The sequence below is a fragment of the Empidonax traillii genome, unplaced genomic scaffold (assembly GCF_003031625.1).
Source record: "Empidonax traillii isolate 1590-97213 ecotype Southwest subspecies unplaced genomic scaffold, ASM303162v1 scaffold617:size382775, whole genome shotgun sequence".
Classification (NCBI taxonomy): domain Eukaryota; kingdom Metazoa; phylum Chordata; class Aves; order Passeriformes; family Tyrannidae; genus Empidonax; species Empidonax traillii.
The window spans coordinates 279,309-293,727 of record NW_020955810.1 but is presented as its reverse complement, the minus strand read 5'-3'; the positions used below and the strand labels follow the sequence as shown (position 1 = coordinate 293,727).

Sequence of the window (14,419 nt, the reverse complement as noted above, 5' to 3'; positions counted from 1 at the left end):
TCACAAATCGTAATGTTATGGTGTCCCAAACGTTCCATGGTGCATCCAGAAGGGGGAAATTGTTTGCATAAACCTGCCTTATGTTAGCAAAACCACACAGCTCCTTTTGCATTCATTCACACTGCGTAAGTACGTGTTGTTGCTGTAAACTCTGTCCTTGCAGATTCTCTCATAGGCTCTGCAGTTTCTTGGAATTGACTGAGGACTTTTGAAAGTCAATGGAAGAAAGACAGCCTGGAAGTTATCAGGTTCAGTGGGATATGGGAAAACGTGAGAAATTTGTTTAGACACCAATTAATTCTTCTGTTTGATAGCCTCGTGAAGCATCTAGTTACTGGAAATATGTATTATCTTAGGAAAGATACCACTGAAATATCTGTTCTTCTCGAAGAAGTAAATGGCACGTTGCATTCAGGGTAAGGCTTTGCCATTGTCAGTCTGCGTGGTTAAATTCAATAGGCCAACTAAAATTTTCTGTCAGAGTATCTACGATAAGTATCAAAACTTGTGTCAGTCCATCTCAGCAGTGTGACACAGTTTTATCTTCTAATACTTGATGGGAAAAAATCAAAATCACTGGGCAATCAAACAGCTCTGATTTGAGTCAATGATTCATGCTCTCAAATAACATTTGCAATATTTCATATATCTTACCATGGCCATTAAAGAACTGATTGATAAGGCTTTCAATAAATATATGCTGTCTTTGAAGACATTACTGTTCTTAGCAAAAGCCAATTTTTATTCTTATTGCAAGGTGGCGAGCCTCCTACACAATATCTGTCCAGTGGCTAACATCACATCTCTTCATTTGGAGTAATAAATTTTTTTTTGAGCACTAAAAATAAAAACTGGAAATAGGAAGCGTTGAATCAGGAAATAAAAGCATTGTGATTGATAATATTTGTGATTGTGAAAGACATTGTCACTGGGGTTCATGACTAACAGCAGGACATTTTTAGGATGACCTTCCTGGCACTTCATGTTTCCTCATTTTGAGTGGTCACAATTGATCATAAAATGTCCTTGCATCCTTCACACAACACATCAAAGAGAAGCTGTTCTCTTTTAGATGTAGTGAGTCTGAGCTGAGCCTCCTATTTCTAACATTCTGAAACTTGGGAAAGATTCTCTGTGAGGTTCCAGATTTCTGGCTCGGGCTGCTTCCTCCTACCTAAACTGCTGATTCTGCTTTCAGTTTAAAAAGCATCAAGGGAAAACTCTGCAGAGGAATAAGTATCAGGAAAGTATCCTGATATCTGAAAAGTTGCTTGCTTTGTGCTGTGGTCTGTGAATTTATAGCTTTATAGTGATTATTTCAATTCACTTACTTATACGAGGAAGAAAACAGTAAATTAAAAGAGATGAGGGAAATGTGTTTATATTCTTTTCCTGTCTGATGACTGTTGGCTTGAGTTTTTCTGGCTGCAATTGAGTTGAATAATAAGATAACTCGTGCAGCAGTGATTCCAATTCTGCCTCTTCTGTATTCTGTGCAGTTTTATTTGGCAGGCCTTGCTCATTTTGTCCAGCGTTGGGTGACATCACAAGGTCACTGCACATCTTTACCGGAACATTCAAACAGAAAATGCATTTGCTTTTGTTTCTTTTCTAAAGGTTCTTCAGCAAACTGAAATGGTGAAAATACCAAAGAAATTGCTCGTCAGAAATTCCTTCTGACATTCTCATTTTCCAGAATAGGGGCATTCTCACTTTGAAGATACATGTTAGGCTGTGGCAGTTGCAAAGCTTTGCTTTATAAAAATAATTTTACAGCACGCATTTTATGTCTTTTGTTTCAGTGAAAACCAACTTTTACATTGCTTAATAATCCCTTCTGGATTTGGCAGATGATATTTAATTAGATATTTGGAGCATTTGCTAGAAAAGGAAAAGTCAGCCTACTAGTGAGATGGAGAGGCATGAACTCTCTCCTGCAATATATTTGCAGCTTTAAGGGCTTTTATTGGAGAGAAATCCTATGTGCAATACATTAATGCCTGGTATTATTCCATCAGTTCAATTTAACTCACATATTAGAAAACCATACTTTGGCTTCATTATATTCTATGCTACGTAATCCACCTTTTTCAGTAAATCTGCTTCTGTCTACAGCACCCTCCCAAGCTAAAAGTATTCCAGATAGCTGATGATTAGCAGTATTTTAGTCTGTGAAATACCCTTTTCCATTACTCCTTTTTTTATCCTTCTTACAGTCAAACCTGTGGTTCAATCACCCTACCAGGAGGAAAAAAAAGAGAAAATGGAGGAGAGATGGCCTTTTGGCTTAGGTGAGGTGAAACAGCTGTTTCACAAAGAAATGCAGTTGTTTATTTGCTGCCAAGACACCATATGCCAATTGCTTGACTTAGGGTAAAATGGAAGAAGGAATCAGTGAGAGCCTGCAGTGCAGATTTCAGAGGTGTTTTTGTTCTTCTCGCTGCTCTCTCTTTATCTTTTCTCCTGACGGGGCTTTCTCCTTCATGCTACGACAAATTTTTGGCACTGGTTTTGAATACAGATGCAGACAAGTCCTCGTGCAATTGTAAGCCCCTGGGTTTCTGGGTAATAGTTTTGGGCACTGCTTAACTTCACACTGTGCTTTGCAGGTGACTTCAGCTTCCTGACTGAACGTGTTCCCAGGTTAATTCTGAAGACGTGCAGGGACTGCTTTGTGTTTTGCTGGCCAGACTCTGCACGTTTGCGTGTGTCCCTCAGGTTGCTGCAATCGTAATTCTTGTGCTGTTTTATTACAAAGAGGCAGAAAGAATGAAATAGCTCACAGAACAGACATAGCATGTGTATGTCCATATGTATATGTGTATATGGACAGGTAACAGATTATATTCTCAGTCCTGATACAGCGAAAGCAACGCCTAAATTCTCATCTTCTAGACATTATTCTTTGGTCTGTCTGAGGAAAATAAGCAATTTTCTCTTGGCTTTCATCCTTCTCTTGCATATTTACTTTGGAGGCTTTAGCAGTGTTAGATTAGCACATTTATACTTTTGCTCTACCTGTACAAATTTCAGATGGATTTTTGCTCTCACTGCTTTTTCTCTGTTGTACTCTGTAGTACCTCCTTTTGTCTTTACTTTTATGCAGTATAAAATTGGTGGCATGAATATTGTGAAGGGCTGAAGGACAAAGTTGACCCAAGTATGGGCAATTCAGATGAATATTAACAAGTGTGAACTCAAATGATTAAAGAACTTTAGACTAAAAATTGTTTTTCCAGACTGAGAATTATTGCTGAGTGGAGAAACTTCCACTGCCCGTTACTTTCAAAACAAACAAACAACAAAGATCTCCCCCCCCCCCAAAAAAAAAAAATCTGGAGATATTTGTGTATTATTCACCAAGTTAAGGACATCTTATAAAATGTCTTCTTATAAATGACGGGGAATATTCAACAGGCAAGAATGATCTATTCATGTGCAGAATGAGAGCATATTAAGGAAATATTAGTTACAGATTTTGAGTTTATAAATTCAGAATTCTTCTAACTGGTAATTTTTCAGTTTCTAAAGTAATAGTCAAGAAAACAGGACCTGTTGTAGATGCAGCATTGGCCTAGTAAAAAAATTGTTTGTTGCATGTATTTACAGAAATATTTCCAGTTCTAAGTGCGTGGTAAAATTTGATATTTTACAAACTTTTTTTTTATTTAATGACAGAAAAATAGATCTTTGAAGTTTGTCTTGGTATTTATTCTGTTTTACATTAAATTACCAGAAGTGCTGTGGGATTTTACTCATGATTTAAAATGCACTGGTTGAAAGTTGGCATATAAATTGAAGGTATGTTATAAGACAGTACACAAGGGATGGCAAATTTAGTACCTTTAGAAGGTGAAACATTCTGTTCACTTAATTGGTTGAGGAAGGATAAGTTAGAAAAATGAGTCTAGTAAATCAGAAGTGAATTTTAGTGCAAGTGTCCATCATAAATAAGCAAGAGTAAGCCACATTTGGGGTTTTAAAGGATTTTCACCTGCATTTTCGATCTCCATTTAATTGATTCATAAATCAATTAATTACTGTCACAAGACCTGAGGGCAGCAGGAAATTGGGTTCAAATTAAAAAGAAAAGGAGGCAATTTGTTTTAAGATTGAAAGTTGAATGTTCAATCGAAGTTTAATCAGAAGTGACCCATTATTTGAAAAGTGGAACATCAGTGTCTTTCTAATTTCACAGAATGCTTCATTAAATGAATATTGAAAAGACCAGGTTAGCTGATCATTCCAAAAGGAAGATAAGAAAAAGAGGGTTTGGAAATCTACTTCCAAATACATGTGATGCTTGTTCATTTCTCTTATGAAAAGCTCATAGAGGAACCAAATGATTGCATTGGGAATTCAAGGATTATTGGGGTGATCCTTTCAGGATTGTAAAGGTTGTGTGGTGAAAACACAACAGAAGAGCAAATATTCCTTATCCATTTGGATAGCTGTGAGCTTAAAGAAAAAAATACAGAAGGCAGTAAGCATTGAGGAGAAAAATTTCAAAAGCGTGACTGGAAATTGGGCCTCCTAAATTTTAGGATGTCTCACAGTGGTCTGACCTTGAAACAGTTTTTCTATAATTTGATGTCATTGTCACGGCATTCAGCTGCACAGTGCAAGGAGGACTCTGCCCACTGTACAAACTGAGAGGGACACAAATGCCTAGCTAAGAGTGAAGGCAGATGATTTGTGTTTAGGAAGTGAGTGCGGCAGAGCATGGGACAACAACTGCAGCTGTAACTCCTACTGTGGTTGGAGAGCATAAAGGAATAATATAGTTTGTATTAATGTTCTTTGGATTAGCATTTCTTTTTCTTAGTGCACATTTACTAGAAATTTGCTTATCAAATTGCTGTTAAAAAACCAAAACCCAACACTCACGTGTTATAGTGAGCTTGCTGAAAAGAAAAATGAGAAGTTTGATGGAATTTCTCACTGTTGGAAAGTGTTGCTCTTGCTGTTAAATGCTGAGAGATACTCTTGGAACATCATCTGGACTGCTTTAAACATTTCCCTTTGTAAGTGCAGAGCAAGATTATTTCAAATAGTGATCCTTTTCAAGATCTTACCACTCAGGGTCTGGATTCCTTCATGAGCAAACTGACTTGCCACCTGTGATGCCTGGATGTGTTTTGTTTTTTATTTACATTGTGTTGCTTCAAAAGACAGAGGGCAGAAGCAAAGGCTGCTGTTTTACCTGGCCCAGCTGCTGTAATTTTGACTTGCCTGGGAGGTGTGCCTGGAGAAGAGTGGGAGAAAAACCAGCAAAGGACTATCTCAGTGTTTGACAGACAGGGAATCCACCAAGTTTTAGATTCTGGAGAAGGAATATTTGTCCAGATGGAACAATAATCTTATCTGGTGTAGCAAATCTAAATCATCAATCATTCCCTTCACTGACTCTCAGTAAGGTACTCTAGAGTGAATATAAATAATGTGGTTCTTTCTGAGTTATTGATTGCAATTATGTGAATGATGATGAACAGCATTAGCACCACCGCAGCAGAATGATGGTGTTCCTGAATGGACCCCCAGTCAGATGATGTGGCTTTGTAGACTCCTGTGCAAACTTAAAACAAAGATGAATGGGTGTTATGAGTTAATCTTGAAGTATGTATTTTATTTTTGTAATAAATTACTTTGTTCATCTTCTCCCTGAGATATATATAAAGCTTTCTGGTTTCCTGAAGGGAGGAATGACTTCATTTATTTTTCTGATACTTCTGTGACAACACACAGATGCATCATAAACACAAAAAAATTTATATGGTTCAATTTTTTTTTTTTTTCTTAAGAAAGTGATAGGAATTTACTACCAGAAATAATCTCCTAGCAACATGGAAATTCTGGTATGCTATTGATCGTGGATGCATTAATTTGTAAAAAAATTAACAAGAAAACCTACCAGCATTGTAATGTAATGTAATTTTAGGCATCTGGGCACCTTTGAGTGTTGGAGTTTTATTTTCTATTGTTTTGCTTTTTTTCACTCCACTCCTTGGTATTAAGTTTAGTTTTTCCACGTGATAGCAATTTTGCAACCTCACTTCTTCCTTTCTTACAGTACAAGAAGAGATTGTACAAATGATGTATTTAGATTTCCTGATGCTAAAAGAGTGGTCAACCTAAAGTATACAGTTTTAGGGAAGTGACAAAAATCCCTTGCTATGTGGATGATATTACTGTCTAGAGAAGTAGGATATTTGCAGAAGATAAAAAAGTGTTCTTTGATTATTATGGTTACATTTCTTTTGAAGACTTAAATCATAACATATTTAATAAAATGTCTGATTGCTGCTTAGCTGAGAATGAAAGCTGCGTGGATATTTTCTTCTCCCTGTAGGCAAAATTTTTAGCTGCTTTGGAAGCATAATAACAGAGACAACTACCATTCCAGAAATAAAGTCGTAAGACTTAGGGCCTTTTTTGCCTTTTTTTGGGAACTTGGAATCAGTTAATTAGATCAGTGAAATAAGTTTTTCATAATTGTCAAAACTTAAGAACAATTTGAAGGTTTTTTCAATCTCTCAACAAAATCCAATAAGCATTTGAAGGAGGAAATCAGTGTGGGATCCTAAAAGACTTCTTACTTCTTTCTCACAGAATTCTAGCTTTCTCTCCGAAGCTCTTTTTCCCGTACATGCAACAAAAACTGAAGAGCTGGATCCCTCCTTCAGTCTGCACGAGACCATCGCGAAGGTAAGAGAAGTGGAGATCTCACCTTTACACACTTTCCTTCAGAAGGCCAAATTTTTGAACTTGTGAACAATTTTGAAAGGTAGCCTTTTATTTTTTTCCCTGTGAATAGTTTGAATGTAGTTAAAAGTTGTGGAGGTTTTTTTATTTTTCACTGAGATCCACCTTTGGAATATTCTTTGGCATATTACACGGGCAGGAACTTCACTTTATGAGCTGTCGCCGTGGTTTTGGCATGGGAGGAAGGGGTGGCCAACCTGTGATTCTGGAGGGTGCTCTACAGAGGAGATGCTCCCGAAGTTAACGTGTTCTGACTCCCCTCTCATTGCTCCAATATAATACTCCCTCCATGTGATTTATCAGTACAATCAAAATTACTCCTTGCTCTGAAGTGCCACTTCTTCTGTCAACTCCACAAGCCCTATTTCTAAAAAGGGACATGACTACAAAGGAGCCCAACTTAACATAGACTTCTTATAATTTGGTTTTTCATAAGCCAGAGTGATGTAGGCCACACGGATTTCTTTCCTTATTTGAAGCTGCTACTTTTGGAAACGCAGCTGCTGTTGAAACATTTCTTCTGGTAACAGCAGAGATCAGCCATGTGAAAATTTAGCATGTGGGTGGCTCAGCATCCATGGCAAAATAAACAGGGACTGATCTTGGGGTTGTGTCTTTTGAGGTTTTTTTAAACTATTAGCTGTTAGTTTCCTTGGTTATTAAAAAAAACCTCCAACCAACAGACAAAACAAACAAAAAAAACCCACACCCACAAAAAATCACATAATCCTAGACATGGTTTTGAAGCTTGTCAGAGTTTAACAGTTAACGAACAACCGCCAGACAAAAGTCTTCTCTGAAGCCCTTTCAATGGAACTGATGTTTTTTAAACCATCCTTGATGCCAAAGAGGCTGAAAAGATTCACCAAACCTGTTCCCAAAGCGTGAGGGAAATAGTTCTATCGTTATTTACTCCATACTTAATTTGTGATTTTCTAAACAGTGTGTGATCTGAAAAATCTGTAATTTGGTATTTGCTCTATAATATTGATTAACACAGAAAAATATTTATTAGATAGTTGACTTCAAGGATTTTGATCCTATTTAAATAAACACAAAAATATTTTAAATAGGGTCATTGATAAAACTTGATGAAGATTGCCCTAGGATATAACTGTATTTCAATGTTACTTTTCAGATGAATAGTACATACAACAGTGGAGTGAAAACCTCAGCATTTAAAGGAACTGTTATAATTTAATTAGTTAACTAAGCACCCTTAATGCTATTCCTTAGTCTAAAATCTTCATAATTTCATTGCGGTACTCTGAACAATGAGACCAAATTAAATCTCTAGCTTTATAATAAAATACTCATATTTGAAAAAAAAAAAAAAAAAACCAGTGAGAAATTAGCTTGTAGTTAGAATTTCCACTCCTCAGCTGGAAAACAGTGCTCCTCAACAAGTACTTACCAAATGATTGCATGTATGCCCCATTGGAATTGCAAGTAAAACAGATTTCATGCCTGCTTCAGAAACTTGAGCTTTAAATTTCAAAACACTTTTCACACAAAACTGTTTATGTTCAAAGAAATTAAATATTCAAATATAATAAATTCAACATTTGATAATTTTATTTGGCTTTTTTCCTCAGAAATGGTTTATGAAAATATTTTAAACTGTAACTTTTTATTCTTATTTTTCGCTGCATATCACTCACAGTCTGCTTTGCTTGTATGGCCACTCAAGCTGGTGGAAAAGAACTCGTGTTGGTTTGGGCAGGAAATTGAGGCCCTTCATCTCACTGTTGGAAATAGGGCTTAATGATTTCTTTTCTTTTGACATGTCGATGGCTTGATACTGAGTAACAATGTAAACATTTCAACATAATTTTTTAGATGAGGTTTGGTGTAAAAACGAATAATCAGCTAATTGTGGCTTGTGCTCAAGTGGTTACCTTAATTTCATGAGCACTTTGAAAAGGAGGAGATTTCTGAATGTGGCAGAAAAAAATTAATGAGAAATGTGCAGCTGTTAAGTAAATCTGTAATCTGACTGCTTAGAATACCTAATTTGTCAGGACAATTGTCAGAACAATTTATCTTAAAATCTTGGCGCTTTAAAGGTGAAATCAGGGTGAATTGCTGTGAGAACCAGGCTGATCTGAAACATTCAAAGGGAGAGAAATCTGTAGGTTTCCTACAGTGGTGACGAACCGAGATATTCATTACAGAATTGTGTTGCAGTGCAAAATTTAGTGGTATCTTAAGTGAGATTTGCAGACCTTGTAATTTCAAATGGGTTTCGTAATGCATATATTAAGTATTTATATGTGTTCCTGTGTGGCAGAGAAGGGATTTTCCCATCTGACCAGAAGTCAGATAAAAGCCCATTATTATCAAATGCGTACTCAGAAAATTATGTGCTATTTTTCAATAAATTCCATCAGTGTTACTCAGCACCGTGTTTCATGGTAATCAGTCAATTGGAGTGATTAACGAGTTTGAAAAATACTTTTGTGTTAGGAGGTGTGCTCGCTGGAGTAGCCTCATAAGACTGGGATTATGCAGTTCCAAAAGCCTGAATGGCAGACCTCCAACACGGAATGCCGCTGGAGCCATTTACCCAGGATCAGCCATGGAAAAATATCTTATTGACTTTTATTTTGGCAGGCTCCAAAGAATTGAAAGGCATGCCAGAAGTGACATAATTGGTTTTATGATGAGTTATGGGTGCTGACAGATAACTCTTGAGAAAATTATTACCGAACCTGAATATTCAACACTCTAATTATGAAGCTCTTAGTAGAGCTAACTACTGTAATGTAATAACTAACTACCGTAATGCAATTAACTTCTAAACACTAAACAAAAGAGTAAGAGGGAGAAGTGTTTCCATTTCTGGGGGAAATACATTTTTTTTTTTGTGTGTGTAACATACTGTGATATTTCAATTTTTTAAAAATATAAACACTTCCAAGAAGATGAGAGGCAGATAGTCTTCCTGAAGCAAATGGAATGTAAAGGTGCAAGTGGAATGAGAAGAATGTTGGACTGTTTGTAAATGAAATTTGCGTTTTGACCACAAATAAGGTTCTGCACAAGAATGTTGACTCGAGGCATCATCTAACAGGATCATACTGTTCTATTCCTTTGAAGCATGGGAGGGATATATATTCCCATTTACCCATTGTCCACTCCCATTAATTCTCTAATATAGGGAACACTCAGTCATCCTGGAAATGCAGTGATATTCATAACTTTGGTTGTTCTTTTCTCTGTAATCTCCCTAAAAATGAAGATCTGTGGTTTGGTGCCTGCTACCTCTGCTAAATATTTATATCTTCTTGCATGGTATCTGCAAATGGGCTCTTTTTTTTTTTTTTTTTTTTTGTTATGCCAAGATAATACAACATATCTGAATTAATGAAAAAGTATCAAATTCTTACAATCCCAAAGATGGACAGTGCAGATTCTGAATCAGTAGAATAATAATGTATATGGGGCATCTGTGTTACAGAGTTTTACCAGAGACATTTCTAACAGCATATTATTCCTGGCATAGCTGTTTCAGCAGAGTACATTCACATTCCTGGGTTGTTCCTACTACATCATGGCCTTCTGGCAATCAGATTGTTCTTGGAAAAGCTCTGAGGCATTGTGCTTGGGCGTGCCAGTGGCCTTTGCATGGAGAAATCTGCATTTCCATTGACGTATCTTCTCTTTTCATTTAAAAATTTCCTCTGCACAGAGCCGGAGGATTTGCCGGAATTGTTTAAGATTTCTGAACAGCAGAGACACGTTATTACTCCAGTCAGAGTTACAGCACTTAAAGTGTTAAAGAGCTTGTGTGGTGGGTGCAGAACTAATCTGAAATGCCCAGCAAACAGAAGTCTGATGCACATGAATATATCACATATCCAAGCCAAGCCCAGAAAACCCTTTGTCCTTGCAAGGCCCAGAGAGATACGTGGCAGCCTTCCCCCCCATCACTGTGTGTTGTGCTATTTGAAAATTTTCGCTGTATGCCATGATTTCCATCATGAAAATGTGACACACTGGAGTGTCAATTTTCACAGGTGATTTCTCCAGTTAGCTTTCTTCAGTAATGCATTCCCTTCAATGTAATTTTTAAAAGTCCTCTCTTCAGTCACGTATGCCAGGCTTTCCCATCATTTCTCAGTCTCTTCATCATCAAGCCTCTTCTGCACAGACCAGCAGAACTCTCATGTCTTTTTAAAGATGAATTATGTTATGATTTTGTACTTTCAAAACAGATTATTCAAGCTTCCAGCCAACAAAGGGGAATGTGGACCAGGGGTAGGTGACAGAGATGCTGACTGAGGTTAACATAGCAGAAGCACAGTTGTCAGTGTATGAAGTGAGGGCCAAGCTGGGGGGCCTGATCCATATCCATATTTGAGGCAGTCAACTGTTGATACTTAATGTTTAAATGTGGAGTTTGACCTTGTTGTGCAGATACCAGAATTGTCTGTAGTGGTACTATTTGGATGCTCTGTCACACCTAAAAGCACCTGTACAGGTTTTTGAGGTTTTTTGGGGCTGAGAAATTGCAGGGTGACTTGGGACATCTTTTAGTTTTTCTCTTTGCCCTCCCACAGCTGGCAGCATTTCATGGTGTTTCAGCAGCTCTGATCTGCCCTAACATGATGTATCAGCATAATGCACCAATTGCCATGGTCACTTCCTAACTTAAATTACTTGTTTTGCTTTATTGACCAACATCTCATATACTGGTTCTGACCATCTCACTGGAATTTATGTTGTGATGGTATTTGAGAGATACTCAAAGCACAACTGTATTGTCTGTGGTGACACTCTGACTGAATTTGCACAACACTTGTCCAGATTTTTCTGCAAAGGAACACAGGCAAACATAATTCACAGAAGTGGTTTGATTTAGCACATATACTCTTAAGCACACAAGTGAGACTTTTTGTTTTACCTTTAGCCTTCTTGCATGAAAGAACATATAATCCAGTTCAAGCAGAGGGTAAATGCAAACCTGCTGAAAACTCCCTTCTAACAGTTTGTATTTTATTCTGTAGCAATTGTCAGCAGCAATAAAAACAAGACCAAATCGGGTGATATAACCTGGAACGGTAATTTTGGGGATGCTCTGTGAATTGTGGTGAACAGGGAAGCAACAACATTCAAAGGAAAAAAAACTGTCTGGGGATTTTCTCGGCACTAGATGTGAAAGAGGTGACTTTGCTGCTGAAGACATGAGGTTTTCTGACAGACAGTCATACTGTGTTTGGCCAGACAGCATATTCTCTATCTGCCCTAGCCTAGTTAGGGGAGATATGCTTGGAATTTTTCAGTAGTTCTTTGTTCCTAAAAGGAAGTAGCCTCAAGGACTCTTGCATTTTATACTTGAACTCTGATGGATACAGACTAGGTAATAAAAATAAGCTCAAATTGCAGAACCCCTGGTAAAAATTTGATGAACCAGCTGCACCATCCAACACAGCTTCACTTGGTTCAGTCAGGTATTAAAAAACAACTCCATTCCCCTAGCCCCTGAAATTTGCCATGTATTTCCTGCTGATATGCTAATATGCTTCCTTCAAAATGGAAGAAAAATTACAGGACAGGACTAATTATGTTTCCTCCTGTGACATATATTCATGAGTTTGTGGGGTTGTGAAAGATGTCAAGACTCCAGTATTACAAGATTGTTTCTGGACCCTTTGTTTCTCTTTGTGTTAGTTTTCTTTTTGTTGGTTTTGTGGTGTTTTTTGTTTTTTGGTTTTTTTTTAGTTGCTAGAATTTAATGTTTTCAGCACAGAGAACTCTGACAACTATAAAAATATCAAAATAAACAGAAAACTGTGGTTCCATTAAACAAGAGAAGCTGAATGAACAGAGAAATAGGTGCCATTAGTAGCATGGCTTGTTTAGACACCATTCCCATGGATTGTCTGTGAACATCCTTAGCTGTTCAGTTCTTTGACTGTAAAGAGAGAATTATTTATTCCTTAAATATTTTTGATAGACTGAATGTTCTTTAAAAAGGATAACATTGGATTCTGTCAGAATATTTCTTAACCAGATTGCTCTTGGGAACCATTAGTTCCTGAAATCCTCTTTTAGACCTAAATTGTACTTGGTTGCTCTCAGTATTTGTTGGCCAACTATCAGTGGGAAGGGAAAGAAATCATTGCATCATTTTTCAACTAAAACTGCAATTTAATTGAAATAATAAATACATGTCAGATCCACCTGTTCGAACTAAACCACAGGATAAACATGTACATTGATACATAATTATCATCTTAAATCTTACAATAGAAACCCAAGATTGGTGTTGTTGGCATGTCTCATGGAAGACACTTTTTACTGCAAATTACAGCAATATAACTAAGCAAAGATAAGGTAGGAATGATGAGGAAACACTGTTTAATCCCTATTTTGTATATGAGGAAAATTAAATACCCTGGGTCAGAAATGGTCCTTACAACAAGCAACTACATCTCATCACCCGAATACAGAATCATCTTGTAAAATCTGATGATTTGTCTGACACTGTAGACAGAGACTGGGACAAAGCTGAAGCTAGATTTCTGAAGTTTGAATTTGGCACATATTTGGGATTTGCTGAAATTTCAGTTACTGGCTGTGACCAACTGGCCATTTTCCTACTCTGTCCTGATGCCACGTCAGTGCCTGTGTCAGGGGGACTTACCTGCCTTGCAGAGAAGTTACATTTTCTACAGCAGTGCTTTCCTTTACAATGTCTTATTTTGTTTGAGATCTGACTGCAGCTGTAGCTACATTGGTGACAGTGTCTCAGCAAGGATGTCTGTGACAGCTGTCTTATTTTTGGGGAGGAAGGTTTTGTCTGCTGGTTGATAATCATGACGGTACAAAAAAGCCCCTGCATATTTATTGTGTAAGTCAAATTATTGTTTTCGGTTTGTCCAGTTTACTGTGTAACGAGAAAATCTATTTTATATCCTTTGCTGTTATTTCAAAAATGTAAGTTTGCTGTGAGGTATGTCAAACAATTGGACACGTGCATGCATTTTATAAGGAATGCCAACACATGTTTATAGAATCATAGAATCATTGGATTTGTATTCAACCACTGAAATCCAACAACTTTAAATCTGAATAAATCTGAAAAAACAAATCTGCAGCTTGCTACTCTAGTAAGTAGGAATATGCCTGGGGTTATTTGAATATTCCCCTGTTTCTCACTATCCTATTCTTCACACAGTTACTGAATTTATCAGACTATAATTTTATTTATCCATTCTTTAGCATCAGTTCTACCACAGGCATTTGTTGTCGGCACACATACTGGATTTGGTGGCTTTGCAAGGAACAGGAGTTTTTCTTTAAAGAAGATGCCAGCATTCTAGAGGGATAGTTCCTTTGGGTACTCTAAAAGTACCTTATCTGTTGTAGCAGCTCACTGAATGAGCTCTTTTCCGTCTACAAAACTTTTGACAAAGATGGCAAATCAGACAGTCCTTTCCCCAGAGCATGCCTCTTAAAACAGAAGGTTTCTACTAACAATAATATAGTAACTTCTCTTTTCTCTTTTTCCTTTTTTTTTTTTTTTTTAATTTAGTGTAATCCACTTTACATTTGAGTGAATATGAGGTAAAGTCAGTGCATCTTTAGTGTCTGCTCAAGTAAAAAGAGATGGAAGTAGCTGGTTTTGTAGTGTGAATGAACTAGTTGGTTT

General features: G+C 37.0%; 1 protein-coding gene across 1 annotated transcript in view; it reads left to right on the top strand.

The window, feature by feature from the left end:
- Positions 1–14,419, top strand: part of LOC114065093 (inactive N-acetylated-alpha-linked acidic dipeptidase-like protein 2) — a gene marked incomplete at its 5' end in the record, with an annotated part of 150,627 nt that overhangs the window by 81,198 nt on the left and 55,010 nt on the right. The window contains one exon of the mRNA XM_027898698.1: positions 6,610–6,705. Within this exon, the coding sequence (XP_027754499.1) occupies positions 6,610–6,705 (96 nt within the window). The remainder of the gene's footprint in view (positions 1–6,609; positions 6,706–14,419) is intronic.